We start from the raw sequence: 19,587 nt of genomic DNA, 5'->3' as shown, positions 1-19,587 counted from the left end.
AGCCAGTGACATTTTGCAGCACACTTGCTACCCCACTCTTCCAATCCCTACGCCTTATCTTTTAGACTTTTAAGAACCTGGGTTTAAGCTAGCATTCTATCTGGGTAGATGTTATATCACTGGGGTAAATATTCATGCCAAGATCCTTATTTCTCCAGTCAAAGTCTACTTCCACAAACGTACATTAGTAAAATTCACAGTGTTTTTGTAACTTCCTGCTTTTGACTTTTACCCCCAACGGACTTTCTTCCCCCTCTGTATCAAAGCACTGTTATTGCCCTTTGCTGTGCTCCAATTTTGTTTGCCTTTCACAGAATTTAACCTGCTACTTTAAGAGCTTGTCGGTAAAAAAAAAAGAACATTTTAAAAAGTATGTTTGTGCATTCTATAGGAATACATCCCAGTGTTAAGATATCCTATGACAAGATACCCTTTAATTTGGCAATGAGCCAAATAGACAAAGTTCCCTATATTTAGAGTCATAGGGGCACTCACAAGTCTATTAAAATGTATTAAACAAAATTCCTATACATTTTAAGATGCAGAGCCAGGAAACCTAACCCCACTTTCACTATAGTTGAAGGCTGAAGCGTTAGGGTTTAAACCTTCTTACCTCCCACTCTGCAGATCTTGATTTACAACATACACGTCTGCCTTGCGAATCTGCGGTTAAAAGTATTTGGCTCCAGTGACTTACTGATGAACACAGCTGGATTAGTACATTCAGCCTCAAACTGACTGTAGAAAAGTTATATTTGATTCTAAAAGTCTATGAAATGGACTAGAGCAAGTTTCCCTTGACTCAAAGTAAAATAAATTGACTAGAACAAATAATACTCAACTTATAGTAATGGAACAGTAAAGCAAACAGACTGAAGCCAGCTGAATTGAACTATAAGAGTACATATAGTGGATTGGAGGACGTTATACCCAATTCGAAGCAAATGAAACAGATTGTAAGTAGGTTTTTCTGTCTTTCAGATCTTCTATCAATGTGCAACATACTGTAACCCTCAATCATTCCTATATCTAAATAAATGCTTTGCATCTAAATGATTACACTAGTTTGCATGGGAAATGTTGCTGCTCCGATGCTGTTGTGTCTGTTACCCATTTTACAAAAGTACTAAATATTAAAATAAGGTAAAGACTGTAAAACGCAAGTGCAACAGACTGGGCATTACATATTTGAAATAGCATACCCTTAACACACTAGGAGTATTGAAAACAAGTCATTTATATTGTGAATACATTAGAATTTAAAGAAAGTAACGTAAAGAATGGCTGCGGAGCAAAATGTTTGTACATATATTTGGGATAAATGATAGAGTGCGTGCTTCACTTTTTACTGCAGGAATTGGCTGCAAGTTTAAATGCAAATGCTTTTGTCTTATTTTATCTTTTTTTTAAATTTGCAATGGTCACCCTTACCACTGTCAAATCATTACGATGTCCTCTCTAGTGTGGACTGACTTGTTAAAATTGTAGAAAGCAATTCACTTGTTTCCCTCTTTTAGGCTGTGATTGGTGATAGTGAGCTGAAATGTTGCCGGATTAAATGATACGGTCATTAATCCTGCTTGGCTAGATATAGTCACAAAATAGGATATTGTGGCTCTACAAGAGACTTGGGACACCACCTGTTCTTCTTGCCCCGGTTTTGCATGCTATTCTTGCCTCATTGTCTCATCCTTACACTGTAGGCCGAAGTGGGTGAGGAGGGATGTCTCAGTGTGGATAAACCTAAACCTGAAAGTGGAAGTTTCAGTCCTGGACACAGAAAGCGGAGCACTTATAGCTTTGTTTATCGAGGATACTTTTAGTGCTTTTGGTTTCTAATGAATTAATTTTTATAACAATGATTTCATAAATTCTGCAGGTATTCAGTAAGAACATTTATTTGCTTTCCTTGCGACTCTGAGATCCGTAAGAAAGAAGTGCATGTCACAACCTAAATATCTTCTTTGGAGGGACTTTAACGCCAAGCTAGGGATTAACTTTACGGCACAGGGCACAGATAGTTTTGCACTCTCCTGGAAGTAACCGGATAGTAGGAGGGAGGAGCTAAGTAGGTACCTAGCTGAGCATGATTTAGTGGATCTTGTTGAACTATTAAATACAGACGGTGTATCGTTGGCCTCTTATAGAGGGCATGGTAGGGCCTCGAGTATTGATTAGATCTTTGCAACAAGAAATGTTTCTTCACAGTTTCCGGTGCTATATTAGCGAATGTAATGTAATGTAATGTAATGTAATGTTGGCTTCTTATATAGCGCACTAATCACCCCAAAGGGTCTCAAGGCGCTTGCTTTGGGAACTCGTCCTGGTTTTTCCCTGTGAGATAGCCCCTACTGGGCACCCCCAAGGTGAAAGCCAGGCATCCCGCTGCGGGGGGCCGTAGTGGAGATTGAGCAAGCTATTGCCCAGAGTTGCAGAGTGTGAGCCCCTGATTTGAGTAGGCACCGAAGCGAGAATTATCGAGTCCGTGAACATTTTGAGCTCAGGACCCTGCCGCGTCGGGAATTGAACCCTGGTCCCAGTCTGACCTCTGCTTCAGGGTCTGCCTCCTCTAACCAGTGAGCCACACTTCTCAATTCTCTCGAATGAATGGGGTGCCCAAAACGCTTTGAATGCAGGTCACTTTGCAGTTCTTAAAACTGCCCCCTTAAGCCACACATCTATCCCATGGTACACCAGTGATGGATTATGACTTGGATGGCATTTGAAAGATTCCAGGGATAGCCTTGCCACACTGCTGAAGTCCCACCTTATGCTTTTCATGAATTGTTTGTCTGACATGCGGGGTGATGAAATGTTAGCTTATTTTGAGTCCCTTAACTTGAGTATTATGCAGCTACTTTTGCAACAAATCAGGAGTAGGCAGGTTCGACACCACTGTCCTGCAGCAAACCAGAAACTGAAGATGGCCCTTTTTAACACCACAAAAGACCCTGTCGCGTTGCGGGAGGCCTGGAAGACTTACAAAAAAATTCTGATTTCTAGGGAGAAAGAGTTGTGCAGGAGAGACTGTGAGCTCTTGGAAGGTGTGTCGATCTCGAAGAATAGTAAGATCTTCTGGGACACCATCAACAGCTCAAACAAAGGGAATCTACCCCTAACCCCCTTTTGAACTGCAGTGTTCTAGGCACAGCCTGGGTCACGCCCTTTAGCGCAATTTATCATCTGGTAGCTGATGGCTGCTTAAAAGAAGAGTTGAGGGGAACATTATCCCATTCACCAGCTTTGCTTTTCTCTTTGCAGGAGGTCATGATAGTTATTAGGCAAAGCCCTGGGGCCGGATGGAGTCCCCATGGATCGAATTAAGTGCAACATGTATCTCTGGGGACCCTTGATAACTAATGTGTTCAATAATTCTTTAAGCAGTAAGATTCCTACTTCCTGGTCCCTCTCCACAATAGTCCCCATTTTCAACAAGCACTGGCGTTGCCAATAGGTTTCGCATTTGGAAAGTTGGAGCTATTGGTTTTGTAAATGACATTTTATATTTATATATTGTTATTGACAATGCCAATAACGATATATAAATATAAAATGTCATTTACAAAACCAATAGCTCCAACTTTCCTACTGCGAGACCTATTGGCAACGCCAGTGCTTGTTGTGGAGTGTGGCATTACTGCAAGAGCTGTCGCCTTTGGAGTTGGGGAACTAAGTTCGAGTCTCTGCGCTGGCTCAGCATCCTGTGAAAGAGGGCAAACAACTTTATTCTCACCGAGCCTAAAAGTGCTCCAATAGTTTAGGGTCACTCTATATATAGCAGAACTATAGATATATATATATTTTTTAATTTATTTGTTTTGCTTACTGGGACCGAGGGCATTTGAGCGCTTTTCATGAGCACCGTATAATGTAACAGAAGGTCAGGTTCATGTTTTTGAAGACACTGGGAGATGAAATGATTGCTCAGTGTGTTGATTTATGCTGGAACTGGAACCTGGCCCCCGACCCGCTTCCCCTCACTGCCAAGGTATGCAGCGTTTCTCCCACTTCCAAGGTATACAGCTCTGGCCATGTGTCCACATCTCCTCCCCTAGATCGGTGAGCTTATGGCAGAGCCTGTTCAGACAAAGCAAGAGTAAGAGGGGTGACAGAAGAGGAGAGGGAGACAGAGAGGGTTAAGCGAGGGAAATGAAGACAGATAGAGAGAGAAAAGGCATAGAGACCCAGATGGATACAAGACAATAGACCCGTTTCACGCGGGAGACTCCCGATTTGTAAAGCAAAACGTGTGCTTTATTATAACTGTCTCCCTCCTGAAGGCTCTGCTTCTATAGAAGTCAATTGGGAAAATATATTTACCTTATTTTTACCTCAGAATCTCCCACTTTCTCGTTCTAAAATGTTGGCATGTATGCAGATGTAAAGGGAGGGGGGAGGATAAGTAAGAGAAAGACAGAAGGAGGGGTAGAGAGCGAGAGAGAGAGCATGAGAGAAAGAAACTAGAGATTGACTAAGAATGTTTGGAGATCTGATGCCTCTGAAAATGAAGGAGCTCGAAATCACTTTTAGATGCTGTCAAGAGAAAGGATGCGTTTTGATACCGCGCGAGAACGTTGCTTGCAGCAGAGTGCGTGTGCGAGCTCCATGAAGCCCTTCTCTCCGCCTCGTTACAGTGAAAGGGGTTGTCCCATTGTTCATACTCGACAATTCATTGCGATTGGTGCTTTACAAAATAGACCCGTTTTCTAACCGATAGCTGTTGAAACCTGTTCGTGTTGTTTTACAATTTGCAGAGGTTGCCCCGGGGGACTCTGAGCTATGCACTCGAGATAAGATAACACCAGCAAGAATGTAGCCAGGCCTCATTGATGGATGCCAGACGTCGCTCTATAGCTGCCTTCTGCTCGTGGGAGTTAATGCCTGTGTGCGAAAGCGCGATGCGCTTGGAGAGTGTATGCTGGCAAATGGCCGGAGGGAAGCCGGATGGGGGCGGGAGAGCCTGGTGGGGGGGCGGGAATGCGAGCGAGGGGAGGAGAAGTGCGGCAGGCGGATTAGGGAGATGTGCGTGCTTGTGTGGTCACGTGATCCTCACATGCTCACGTGACCCTCACATGCACTGTGGAAAAACCCCAGTGGTTTGACGAGTCGATCGAGCCCTTGAATTTTCGCCTATTACATTCGCAAGCGAATGATAATAGGCGAAACCTAAAAAGGGGGATCGTACATCTCCAAGATGCTATCGCCTGATCACCCTCATTGACAATACAGTTAAGGTCAATGGACAGGTAACATTTAGTCACTTGAAGTGGCGGGCAAACTCTAATAAGATCTTGTGTCCCTTTCAGTTTGGCTCTTGACAAGGGCTGGGTAGAGTGGAACGGTGCTTAAACCTGAATCTAATTATCAGCAAATATACGATGGCTAAGTGCAGACCGCTGTACCTGGCCTTTATGGATTCTTCAACAGCATTTGATTCGGTCAACAGATCCAAATTCTGGTTGTTGTTGCTGGACCTAAGTGTGGAGCCGTCATTAGTTAACTTTCTGCACACATTACCTGCGAACCAGAAAGCGAAGGTCCGTCTGGCCTATCAGTGGAATTGTCAGGCTACTTCACTTTAGCTCCTGGGGTGCACCAAGGGTGTATTTTGGCCCCCTTGATCTTTACTTTTTATATTAATAATTTGTGTCTCATCTTGGTTAAAGTCATTATCGCTATCCCGAGGATTTCCCAAGTTCTTGTACTAGCACTGGTTTACGCAGATGACTCAATACTTTTGGCTCGAACACCAGGGGCTCTTTGCCTGCTGGTGGAATTTTTCATATCCTTTATGAGTGAATTAGATCGGTCTACAAACTATGGTAAATCGCACATAATGGCTTGTGGACCTGGTAAGAAAAATATATCCTCCCTATGGGTGATAGGGCAAACACTGGGGTCTGTGAATGATTTAAATTCTCTGGGGGTTGTCTTTAGTTGTTCTGGCTCCTGGCAACCACAGATGTATCAGTCGCGACTTAAGATCAGTAGGGTAGCAGGAAGGGGGATAGGTTCCCCTTTTTTGAATATTTATAACTCTCAGTGCACATCAGCTGCACTTTAAGGAGCTGGGATATGGAGCTATTAGGATGTCACCACGTTGAAGACAGAGGATCTGTAGGCAGCTCTTGTGTCTACCACCCACAAGCTCTCCTTTTAACATGCACTCAGAGCTAAACCTCCAGTACATTTCTGATAAAGCTAAACTAGTGCCCCTTTTATTATGGGTCAACATGTGGTCCAACACCAAGGCTGGCCTGAACAGAGACATTATCTCTGACTGCCTCAATTTGGATAAAGGGTTATCAATCCCCTGGCTGGCTTATGTACAAAATAACTTTAAAGCACTAAACCTAGATGCCTTTTTGGATGCACCCCACACTAAAAAAAGGTAGCAAGTTGATGGTAATACATCATTTCCTAGCATCTTGTCACTACTAGAGTCTACAAATTGAGTCTAATAAAAGCTCTATCAGGGAGTATCTTACTTTTTCTGCACTTGAGGAGCCAGTGTATTATTTTGCAATCCAGTTCTCTTGTTGGGAGAGATCACTACTGTTTAGGGCAGGCACAGTGGTGAGGCTCCTGAACTTTCCAGGCACCAATGGCACTTTGGGGGTCATCAGTACCAGCTTGTCCTTGCGGCAGATTAACCGACGAAACTATAACGGACTTTATGTTTTTGGTAAATTTTATCAATTGCACTTTATCTTATTTATTAAGCCAATTTTTAAATAATTATGCCTTTGCAAGAGCATGGATGCTTGGTTTTTCCATCAATTGTTAAATGGCCCTGATGTCTGAAACAGTGTCTGCGCATTTTTTTAAAACATCGGTTACGTTCAGAAAGTCGACATATGGCTAGGTGAAGTAATCTGTTATAGTATTTGTTGGACTCTCATGGCTCTCCTCTTAACTGTTGATTGGATATTTTAATTTGATCTTATGTGATTATATTTTATGAATGTTTTTCGAGGCTCTGTCTGGTCTTTTGAAATTCACCCAGGCAACCTCTGTTCCATGGTTCTGCTCCTTGAGGGATCTGTTGCAGAGGCTTGGGATAGAGGCGTATTGGCCAAACCCGGAAAGCCTGGCTCTTATTCCTAGGGCCAGGCTGAAAGCAATGTTCTGGGAATAAATATCCCCAAAGGAGTTGGCAAACACAGAGGACACTCCGACTCAGGAATTCCTCAAGTTTACATTTTTTCCTCGATTTGAGGACACCATCGATGAAATTGTTCCGCCTCTGGCATACAAACTATTTCTATAGTTCCGTTGCAAGACTTTACCGCCCAAATCGTTTTGTATTAAGTGGCGATGTAACGTTTTTATTGATTACTTTTGTCCTTCGTGCAAAGCCAGTACAAAATCTATTGTGCATTTATTGTTTTTTTGTCCATTCTACAAATCTTTGAGGAAAAAATGGATTATTCCCTGTCTACTACCTAGAGGTGTTGATAATCCTGTACTCTGACACACATAGGGTAATAGTGTTTGGCCTCGCCAAATTTTGGCATGCATTGTGGATCAGGTGTTCCAAGTGTATTGTTTGATGTACTGTATTTTCTACCTGTTTTAACTTTTTATGTTTCATAAACATTTTATGGCCCATGTGTATTTTAGAACTGAAAAAAAAATGGTCTTTTAACATTTTCCGCTTGTTTTATTTTCCTGTGCTGTGCACTTTTAAGATCTCTGTGATCGAAATAAAGTTATACGATGATGATTAATGTTTTTATTTATTGATCTTTTATGCCCACTTTCTTGCGCCAAATAAAGAATTTGGAACTGAACGGACTAATTTAGTCTGCAAATATATAACCAGACTTCTTAATCTCCATGAACTACAGATATAAAAGTATATAAGTTCTTAGCCTGGTTTTGCTGTACTCTCCAGACATAATTCAAACGTGACCCTAATATAAGCCCTGCATGGTCTCTCTGGTCAAAGCCCACTGCAGAATTCATGCATCTAGGTTGGAACTCTTCTGTGATCCATGATTTTTGGAGAGAGGTCTTCAATATCACAACTACTATTACAATCGATCCAATAAAATTGTCACCACTTATTGCATTATTGGGCTAAGCTGCAAAAAAATCTACGAAAAACCTGGAATTTGATGACTATGCATTTGCTTCTGGTGAAGCGTAGGTTGGCTAGGGTCCAGATTTACGACCCACCAACCGCCTAGTTAAAAGACTCCGCTCTCAGAAACCTTCACATCTATGCAGCCCACAAGAAAGACACAGAAAGACTAATGTGGTCCCTTGAGGACATATCTAACCAACTGGAATAGGTCCACCACCTGCTTCGCAGGAGCAAAGACATTAACCATTGCTGGCTTGCAACACAGACAGCCATTTTTATGTGCATCTGTGGAGTCACGGACAGCCATTCCTCTACCCTTTTGAAGCGGTACTATTGATACATAACTTACATGACATATGTGGCAGCTTATATTTAGACTAACCTCCAAGTACACTTTTGTATTGTAGTTGCATATATAGCGATTACTGAACAGTAAACTGACATATTTATTGATGTACACTGTCATGCAACATGTACCATATGTTGGGCAACATTTAATTTTTTGCTTGTATTTCATAAAAATACAACTAAAGTTACTAAAGTTGCAGTGGTCCTGCCCCGGTAAATTCTATCAAGAAAGTCAAAATTATTCTCCTCACAGGACCTTCCGGTCCTTATCCAAGAAATTGTGTGAATGTAGCAAGGCAGTTTGTCTTGTCTGGATGCTTAATGGTTGCCTCCCTGCCCTGCAAACTCTTGAATAAACTTCCTATTAATAACAGAGCGTCTCCTACGCTAAGCCATTAAATAATATTTCCTTGTGAATATTCTATTGATGCAAGCTTCTCAATAATCAGTGCCTGCAGGTGAGTTCAATAGATCATGCTATAGAAATGTTTTTATTCCATTATTCATGTGTTTACTTCATTCTCAGCAAAGCAGCTGCATGAAGAACTTGTGTGAACAGTGTCGTGGTCAATTTTCCAAAATCTATTGTTAGTTAGTCCTTACAGTGCAAAAACGTTTTACAATAATATGGCCATGAGGATGTTACTTATTTCAGGGCGTGTTGAATCTAAGTTCACATCAGGCAGCTGCTTGACTTTACTATGCAGTGTGGATACTGTTGCTAGTACCATAATTGTTTTGTTAAATGTTGTAGAAAGTTTGACTAATTGTGTAGCAGAAGGAATACTTGACATACCAACAGAACAGTAGGCAGGATTGTGCACAAGTCTCCTTATGGGATCTCTTAATGTAATTTCTAAAAAGCTGCAGGGAATATTAATCCTGTATAAACATTGCTATTATTTCCAAATGTAAATAAAATAATTTACTTTCATTGTCTAATTATGCACAATAAACTCCTAGGTTAGAAGCGAACTAAGCGCTATGCCACCTGTTTTTAATCAACAGGATTAAATCAACCCCTGAGACACTCCTCCTAATCTACACCATCTCCTATACCACCACCAGCTCTGCCTGCTCTCAATGCTACCTAGAATATCTGCTTCCTTCTACTACCTCCTCCTGCTACCTCATAGCTTATCCTGCCACAGCTCTTACAATGACACCTTTCTTTCAATCACCTCTTCGCCCACCACCTCACCTCCTCTCTCAGCCACCCATCCTGATACCAACATCTCCCACAACACCTCTCTCTCTAGCACCCCATTCTCCACCACCACCTCTCCTGCTGCCAAAGCCACCTAAAAAAATTCAGCGACCTTTCTGCAGCCACTACCTGCTATGCACATCTCACCTGCTCTCCTGCTGCATCCTGCTGCATCCTCATACTATGACACGTCCCTTCACATCACCTCTTCACCTGTCACCTCTCCTGCTGCCAATGCCCACTCCTTCCTCTGCCACCGCCTGTTGTTAATACATTCTTCTTCCCATCATCATCCTCTTCAAATGCCATCTCTCGTGCCGTCATAGGCACATTCTCCCTCTGCTGTTTTCCCTTCCAACACTTGTCACGATACCACTCTGGCCATGAGAATCTGATATATTGCCACATCCCCCTCCTCCCTCTGCTACCACCAGACTGTCTTGTTATTACCAACTCTTCGTCATGACGTCTCACGCTGCCACGGCCACTTTCTTCTTCTGCCTCCCAATAAATCACCTCTCTTGCCATGCCCACCGCCTTCCTCAACTTGATCCTATACTGGCACTTTTTTAATGACAATGCTGCAATCGCCCACAACACCTCTCCTGCTTTTATAACCACCTGCTACCTATCTTCTCCTCCAATCACTTCTTCAGGCTGTGGTACCTCTTCAGCCTCCAGTTCCTTTTACATCCAATACTGGCATTATTCCCTCTACTATCAGACAGAAGGGCCTGCCTTACCAGCACAGTGGAGGGGCCACGTTCTAGCAGATGCCACAACTTACCTGTCTGCTACCGGAATTCAGCTATTCTACTTGACGATGCATTGCACGTACTATGAGCTACTAAGTCATAAGTCATAGGTCAAATGCTCTTGTACAGCGCACAAAATCACCAAAAGGTCTCAAGGCAATACAAATCACTAGGTGGTCTCAAGCCCATACACTGCAAGTAAAGAGAATTTTGTGCGGGAAGAGCAGAGGTCTGCTTACTAGACACAACACAGTACTTTGTCACTGTTGCCTACATTAATTATCCTTAATACAGATAAGTCACAAAACTACTCACAGCACAATTGGTGTGATGGTCAGGAACTTGCGAGAAGCGGTGAACTGCACACCATAGTCCATCTGCTCCCAGTGCGTCAGCAGCCGCGCCTTGCCCTGGTCAGGCGTTTCAAATGGAGTTCCTTTCACCGTGTGTAGCAAGATATACATGCCCTGCAAAGCACAGTTCATACAAGCTTAATAACCGCAAAATACAGTATTCACAGCTCAATAACTTTAAAACACAGCCTAACTGAGCTATATTATTTCACTATGTATAGATTCTGAGCTCATGTGCCTAATGAGCAGCTGCAAAGGATGTGGGTACCATGACCTCATCGGCTGTCTCAAAGGAGTGTGACATATACGTTGAGGGATCGCTGGAGTGTAGACATCCCAGGCTTGCAGTAGGAGGAATGGCCAGAGGCACTGGCCTTGCAGAGGGAGGTAGCAATAAGGGCCCGGTTTCGATTAGGTCAAATCAAAATATTACATAGAATATATATTTCATGCACCCCACTTGTGAAAATGGGTCGTAGGGAGGAAGCCACCTGTAACACAAGTTAGAACTTTTATCAGCCGCGATTGGAAGGGATTACTGAAGAGGAAAGGAGAAAAGGAGACGGACCTCTTTCAGATGCAGACCCTCCTTAAATCAGAAAATGATATTGCTACGAATTACAGTTTACTTTGTGACCATGTAACCAAGAGACTTGACTGCATAGCCCCCCTGAAAGCAATCAGGAAAAGAGGCAGCCCCTCCGCACCCTGGTATACAGATACACTAAAAGATCTGAAAAACGTCTGTAAAAGGGCAGAGAGGCAGTGGAGAAGAGGCTACGAAGAACAGAATAGACTACTCTGGAGACTGACTATAACTCAATACAAGAAAGAGATCGCCACAGCCAAAGCAGAATACTTTGCTGCTATTATCTTAAAAAGCTCCAACAAATCACGCGATATCTTTAAAATTGTAAAAGATCTGTCCCATCCTGTTTGTACTAACAGTAATATCAAACCCTCACAGGAACTATGTGATGGTCTGGCCTCCTTCTTTCAGGAAAAAATTTCCAAACTTATTGAAAGTCTGGAGGACGCCCCCTCCTCCATAGTGCAGCACCAAAGCAACATGGAGAAAGATGACAGGGATGAGGAAACAGAAGAACGCATGATACCAGGGGCTATCCTGGACACTTTCGATATCCCCGCAGAACAAGAGTTTGGACAATTAGCCCTTAAAGTAACATCTGGATCCCCATTGGATCCTCTACCCCACAAAATAGTGAAAGAACTGGGGGCTGAATTCTTTCCTGTACTGCGCCAGCTATGTGCACAATCCTTCTGCACAGGCACTGTCCCGAGGGAGTGGAAGCAGGCAGTGGTCACACCCCTGTTAAAGAAATCCAATCTGGACCCCAACTGCCATAAGAGCTACCGACCTATCTCTCTCCTGCCATATCCAGTAAAGATCATGGAACGGATGGTCAGTAGGTCTCTGTCCCTCTTCCTGGAAACTAATAACATCCTTGAGGAGGAACAATTCGGGTTCAGACCAGCCCATGGAACCGAGTCAGCATTACTGATGGTCCTGGACGACCTAAGAATGAGGGCGGACAGGGGGGAATCAGCAATTTTGATTCTGCTTGACCTGTCCGCCGCTTTCGATACGGTGAGCCACGACATCTTGCTGACTCGGTTGAAAACCGCTGGAGTAGAGGGTATGGCTTTTGAGTGGTTCCGCTCTTACCTGTCAGATAGATGGCAGGCAGTGGCACTACCCCCGTATCAGTCGGAGTTTGCTATGGTCCCACATGGGGTCCCTCAGGGGTCTGCGATCAGCCCGATCCTTTTTAACGTATATATGCAGCCCCTGATGGCCATCATCAAGGCTCACGGCATTAGCGTGATCAACTATGCGGATGACACGCAGCTGATGATTTCCCTTGATGGTACCCATGCAGAATCTCTTGAGACCTTCCACACCTGCATAAGGAAAATGGCAACCTGGCTAAAAAGAAACTCACTACAGTTTAACAGCAGTAAAACTGAGATAATGCAATGCAAAGTGGGAAGAATAGCTAGAAACCTGCCCGTTGACTTTTGGCCTCTGGACTCATGTGAGCCATTGGCACCAGTAACAACCATACGGAACTTGGGGGTTAATCTCAATGACAAACTGAGTCTTGAGTCCAACGTCAACAGACAGGTGAGCAGCTGCTTCGCTTTAATGCGGGGCCTTCGAAAGCTGCTGCCCTTACTTCCAGCACACACCAGAGCAACCGTGGTCAGAAGCATCATCCTTAGCCGCCTGGATTACTGCAATGCTCTGCTACTGGAATCTCCTTCTTATCTGATCTCCAGACTTCAGAGCATCCAGGCGGCAGCTGCAAAGATGGTGCTCTCCCGAGGACGTCGATCTTCCACCACTCTTGCTCTGGCCGAGTTGCACTGGTTGCCCATTCAGCAGAGGATCCATTTCAAATCCCTGTGTACCGTTTTCAAGGCTGCACATGGCTTAGGTCCTAAACCCCTTCAGACCAAATTCAAGTGGTATGAACCTACACGGACCCTCCGTTCCTCATCCACCAATCTCCTTAGTATACCCAGGATCAGGAAAGCCACTCATGGGGGCAGAGCCTTTAGCATAGCGGCAGCCCACCTCTGGAATAGCCTTCCTCTGTCAATTAGGAAAACCAACGAACTGATGCTCTTCCGCAAAAGGATAAAGACCTGGCTATTTCCTAATGTCACACCTCCATAAAGCTTCTCCCCTCATTTCTGCCCTTACTGCTCAGCCCCTCAGATGCATTTTTCAGCGCCAGGATGCCCGTAGGGTTACAGCGCGCTTTAGAAATGATATAAATAAATAAATAAATAAATGCGGTGAGATAGGATCATTTTACCATATTATCTGGCAATGTCGAGAGATTCAGATCTACTGGGAGGCAGTGGCAGAAAGTATGTCGGGTTGGTGGGAGAATTACTCCGAATATCGTTTAAGTGGCGCTTTTTAAATGTGTGGGAGGACACAGATCCAGGCATGGCAGACCAAACTCTGGGCATTATGCTGGCCAAAAGAAACATAGCGAGTCATTGGGGGGCCTCTTCCCCACCCTCACTGCGGTGGGACTGGAAACAAGCATTTACAATGCAACGGTCTCGCCTTTGCAAAAGTTAGAGGTATTGACATTGTAAATGACAACATTTTTATTTATGTGTTGGTTTTGAAAACAGATAAATAAATGGCATTGTCATTTACAATGCCAATAGCTTAATCTCTCGCAAATGCGAGATCTATTGCATTTGCAATGCAGTAGGTCGCGTATTTACGCGAGTTTGAGCTATTAACATTGCAAATAACAATGAGTTTTATTTATATTTCCAAAACCAAAACATAAATAAAATATCTCTAACACTGCTGTCTCTCTCACACTGCTGTCTCTCTCACACTGCTGTCTCTCCCTAGAATACACATATGCTGTCTCTCACACTGCTGTCTCTCTCACACACACTGCTGTTTCTCACACACTGCTGTCTTTCTTACACACAATGCTGTCTCTCACACTGCTGTCTCTCATACACACTGCTGTCTCTCACTGCAGGTGTGGGATGTGGGTTTCCAGCTAATATCTGGAGGGTGGGCGCTGCTGCGTTTCATGGGTATTTTTTTTTTTTACATACTCCCCGGGGCATTAGTGGTAGCTTCAGAAGCTTTTGTTTTGGGGGGAGGGATGTTGGGGGTCAGATCTCAGCCCAAAGCCCTGACCCCTCTTCGTGACCTTGTGCCCTCATGCCTCGTAAACACAATAGGCTTATGATTTTGTCCCTTTATAGACACATCTCCTATAAGATCCTCCCCCCAAACCCTCTCCCCCCATTGTGAAATGTATCTGCAAGTTGGCATGCCTGGGCAGGAATTTTGTAGCAGTCAATGGCTCACTGCAAAAATGCAGCATACAATTCATTCATTTTCTAGTCCATTGCAGGCAGAAAGCGGATACTGCCAAAACTGAGATTTTGCACCTGATTCACATTTGCATACTACAGCTAAGAAAAAGAAAATAATTGCCCAAGCAAACTAAGCCACACACACACACACACACACACACACACACACACACACACACACACAAACGGAGCCACAAACACAGAGCCACACACACAGAGCCACACACACAGAGCCACACACACACACAGAGCCACATAAACACACACAGAGCCACATAAACACACACACAAAGCCCCCCCCACACACACAGAGCCCCACACACACAGAGCCACACACTCACAGAGCCACACACTCACAGAGCCACACACACACACAGAGCCACACACACAGAGCCACACACACAGAGCCACACACACAGAGCCACACACACACAGAGCCACACACACACAGAGCCACACACACACAGAGCCACACACACACAGAGCCACACACACACACAGAGCCACACACACACAGAGCCACACACACACAGAGCCACACACACACAGAGCCACACACACACAGAGCCACACACACACAGAGCCACACACACACAGAGCCACACACACACACAGAGCCACACACCTGGATGTGAGACCGGCTGCGGATGCCATGTGCGGCTGGCTTTTCATGTTTGCCCGGCATTGTTCTGATGGAGGGCCCTTGGCTGGAAGTAGGCACCAAGGGCAGAAGAGAGGCACAGGGGAGTCAGGATGCTGGGTGCACAGGCATGGTGCACCAAGGGCAGAAGGGAGGCATGGGGTGTCAGGATGCAGAGTGTTCGGGAAGAAGGCCCCAATGGCACCAGGGAGGCACAGGGTAAAAGGATGCACATGGTGCCGGAAGGAGGCCCCAAGGGCAGCAGGCAGGTGTAGGGGTGTCGAGATGCAGGGGCTGCAGGTAGGGGGCTCCAAGGGCACCAGGGGGCACATGGTGAAGGGATGCACAAGGTGCAGGAAGGGGGCACCAAGGGTAGCCGTGAGGGACAGGGGTTTCCGGATGCAGGAAGAAGGCACCAAGGCCGCAAGGAGGTACACGGGTGTCAGGATGCAGGGGGTACAGGAATGAAGAAGGGCAGCAGGGAGGCACAGGAGTGAAGGATCTACGAAGTACTACAAGGAGGTATGAAGGGCAGCAGGGAGGCATGGAAGTGAGGTATGCACGGGGTTCAGGTATGAGGCAACAACGGCAGCAGGAAGGCAGAGGAATGAGGGATGCACAGGGTTCAGGTAGGAGGTATCAATGGCAGCAGGGAGGCAAGGAAGTGAGGTATGCACGGTGTTCAGGTAGGAGGCAACAAGGGCAGCAGGAAGGCAGTGGAATGAGGGATGCACGGGGTTCAGGTAGGAGGTATTAAGGGCAGGAGGGAGGCAGGGGAGTGAGGTATGCATGGGGTTCAGGTAGGAGGCATCAAGGGCAGCAGGGAGGCAGGGGAGTGAGGGATGCACGGGGTTTAGGTAGGAGGCATCAATGGCAGCAGGGAAGTGAGGGGAGTGAGGGATGAACGGGGTTCAGGTAGAAGGCATCAAGGGAGGCAGGGGAGGGAGGGATGCACGGGGTTCAGGTAGGAGGCATGAACGGCAGAAGGGAGGAAGGTAGGAGGCATCAAGGGCAGCAGGGGAGGGAGGGATGCACGGGGTTCAGGTAGGAGGCATCAATGGCAGCAGGGAAGTGAGGGATGCACGGGGTTTAGGTGTGAAGCATCAAGGGCAGCAGGGAGGCAGGGGAGTGAGGGATAGGAGGCATCAAGGGCAGCAGGGAGGCACAGGAGTTCAGAGAGGCCACATGGGCCGCCAGGGCACTGGGTATGCACACGGTACAGAGATTCAACAAGGGCATAGATGAAGTATGACAAAATTGACTGTCTCGAGCTCGAGGCAGTACGCACTCCACCACTCATCTGACCCCCTCCCGCTGCACGTGGTTTAACAGCCCCGCCGAGGCCCGTATTGTCTTTAATTTCTTGCACTGTTTAGCAAGAGACTGGCAGGCTCGCAAATTTTACAAGCTGCAAAATAAATATTGCGAGCATAATTCATTTGATGATGGCTGTGGGTCTTGTTAAGCGGATACGTCCCATACCCTCAATGCCTTTGTAATCTTGGCGCACGTGGCTGCATCATTTAGACAAGTATTTTACAAAGTAAATGCATGCGCCACACAAACATTAATTTCCGATATATAGGGAATTGAAATATTAAGCGCCACTGCTGGCAGGCGAGCAAGGGCATAAGTAGATGAAGTGTCCCGTGCGACCTCACCTCGCCTTGTCGCTCTCGGTCATCTGCCAGAGGCCCAGGTTGAGCAACTTGAGGCAGGGCAGCTGCGTGATGCGCTCCAGGCCACACTTTGGGATGCGGGTGCAGCCGTACAAGTCTATCCCCGTGAGCTGCGAGAGATGGTCAGCGATCAGCTCCAGTCCCTTGTCCGCGATGCGCACGCACTGGCCGATGTGGAGGGTGCGCAGGCCGTGCATCTGGCGAACCATGCGATTGATGCCATCGTCGCTGATATGGCAGGAGCAGAGGGTTCAGCGACTTGGGCCCATCCAGCCCCTGTGTTATGTAGGCCAAACTCTGATCCCTCACCCTGTCGCAGAAGGAGAAGTCGAGGCCCGACAGGCGCAGGTAGCCCATCGCCAGGTGCATGACCCCCGTGCTGCTGATGTGGTTGCAGGAGTGCAGGTTAAGAGTGCAGGGCCGACATGTGCGAGTGGTGCAGCGTCCGAAATGCCCCCGCAGAAGCAGAGGTTCAGCACCCACAGCCGGCTCAGTCCTCCGGAAACGTGCTTGAGCGCCAAGTGGGTGAGCTTCTGGCAGTCCTGCAGGGTAAGCTGCTCCAGGCCCAGGCATCCCTCGGGCGCGCTGCGGGTCATGCCGGCCAGGTTTTTATTTTAATTTTAATTATTTTAAAACTTTTATATAGCGCTAGCTTAACCCGTAGGTATCAGAGCGCTTTACATACATCCTTGTACTCTTTCATAAAGGTAGCATAATTTGTTTTTGAGGCAGCATACATTAGGATTCTAAACCAGGCTTCCATGCGCAGCAAAACGTGTGATCCTTGATAGAAAAAAATAAATAAATACGAGTCAAATTTATCTTAAATAACAAAATTAGAAGCGTGTAGAAATAAGCCAACCTCTAGTATTGCTGGCGCAGGACGCACTTCTTGGTACACAGAGTCGGGACCAACAGGGGGGGGGGGGGCTACCCATGAGAAAACACCGCGTAGCACGCGCAGTTATCTATAGGCCAGTGCTGGAAACTATCCAAACAATAGCTCGGTGAGTATCCAGCTGACAGACTTCAGACGATACCCGGGCTCCAAATGTTGCGTATTTTGAAATAACACGTATTCTGAGATTGTATTTAAGTTAATGACGCAGATCTACTTTAAAACGCTCACATTTTGCCGCGCACATGGAAATGGCCCCTCATGAGCACAAGATCAAACGATTTGGTCAAGCGGAGAAGCCGGGTTACACTAAGGTCCTGCCCACGATCTCAGTTTGTTCTAAAAGAGTAGCTACGGCTATCGTCTGGTCTCAAACAGCCACATAATGTAGTGGAACAGAATACGCCCCTTTATCAACACTACTTTCAAGTGAATGGGGTGCCGCCCCTGCGTGGGAATGAATCAAAGATGCAGCTGCATCATTAACCTAAAACGCAGGACTGGCACTCCTGAATATTTATGTTTTTGAATGTATGTATTTTCCTGAGAAGTAATCACAACTCCCTGCACCAACAACAAGCGCTCGCCATCTCCGGAAGGCAAGAGAGGAGCACTCCACACCGCCATGTTTCTCCGAGGTGAAGCAGAAATGCCTCGGAGAAACGCCCCGTCATTTTCCGACTGGGGGGCGTGTTTTTCTTTCTCTCCTCTTCCCATTGGCTGGAATGTAAAATTCCAGCCAATGGGAAGAGGAGAGAAAGAAACTAAAAAACACAACCCCGAATCCCAAAAAGGCAGAGCTTAAATGGACAGACACCCCTCTCCTCCAATGGCTGGCCTCCGTTTAGGAAGCCAGCCAATGGAGAAGATGGGCGGGTTTAAGCCCCACAATAAACAAGCATTTGCAATGCAATAGGTGTCGCATTTGGGAAATTTTGAGCTATTGGTATTGTAAATGGCAATGCCTTTTATTTATGTGTTTTGAAAACCTGCAAGGAATGACTATGAGTACAAAGTGCACATAAATAAAAGTATTGTGTTTTACAATGCCAATAGGATGTTGCTAAAATGCAAGACCTTTTGCATTGCAAATGCTTGTTTGGTTAGGCTATAACTTAAAATAAACAAGTATAAACAAGAACTGGCGACAACTTAAGCTGTGTCATTACATTTCCCACAATATAATGCAGCAAATGAGAAGTGTAAATTATGAATAGGCTCGGATGAGTTTGCCTGTAGAGCGTTTGCATATATTTGCTTATGTGTATGCCAATATTTCAGTTTTGTTCAGAGACTGGATCAGACTTTGGTGCCGAGGGGAAGGGAACAGAGGACAGAGGCTGAAACGTGTGCAGCAGACGTCGGGGAGCTGTGGACAGAAGTAGGAGTGAAGAGCTGGAGTAGTTGAAGCTAGCAGGGAGAGGCCAGGATGTTCGAATGAGACCCCCAGGGGTGACACGCCTCACCTTTTATAAACTCTGAAAGTCTGATTAGCTGAATAAATTTTGCCCTGCAGCCGGAGGAGCATTGCCTATCATCACTAGGGCAGCGCCTAGAAGTCAGGCCAAGCACTGAGCCCCGCAGTTGGCCTGCCCACTAATGTGGATTTTATATCCCACCCAAAGATCCCTTCCTGCTGTTTCTAATACAGCTTGGACCCAAAATCTATAGCGCCTGTGACTTTGACAAGCAGACTCCAGGTGTTAACATTCGCGCTTTAGGAGCATTTT

At 45.7% G+C, this 19,587-nt stretch overlaps 1 protein-coding gene and 1 pseudogene across 1 annotated transcript in view; both read right to left on the bottom strand.

The window, feature by feature from the left end:
• Positions 1-19,587, bottom strand: part of ORMDL3 (ORMDL sphingolipid biosynthesis regulator 3) — an 87,194-nt gene that overhangs the window by 13,146 nt on the left and 54,461 nt on the right. The window contains exon 3 of the mRNA XM_078645674.1: positions 10,715-10,866. Within this exon, the coding sequence (XP_078501800.1) occupies positions 10,715-10,866 (152 nt within the window). The remainder of the gene's footprint in view (positions 1-10,714; positions 10,867-19,587) is intronic.
• Positions 16,938-17,567, bottom strand: LOC144752345 (F-box/LRR-repeat protein 14-like; annotated as a pseudogene).

This window comes from Lissotriton helveticus, chromosome 5_1, assembly GCF_964261635.1.
Source record: "Lissotriton helveticus chromosome 5_1, aLisHel1.1, whole genome shotgun sequence".
NCBI classification, from domain to species: domain Eukaryota; kingdom Metazoa; phylum Chordata; class Amphibia; order Caudata; family Salamandridae; genus Lissotriton; species Lissotriton helveticus.
The sequence above is the reverse complement of the archived record's forward strand: the minus strand, read 5'-3'. Positions and strand labels throughout refer to the sequence as shown.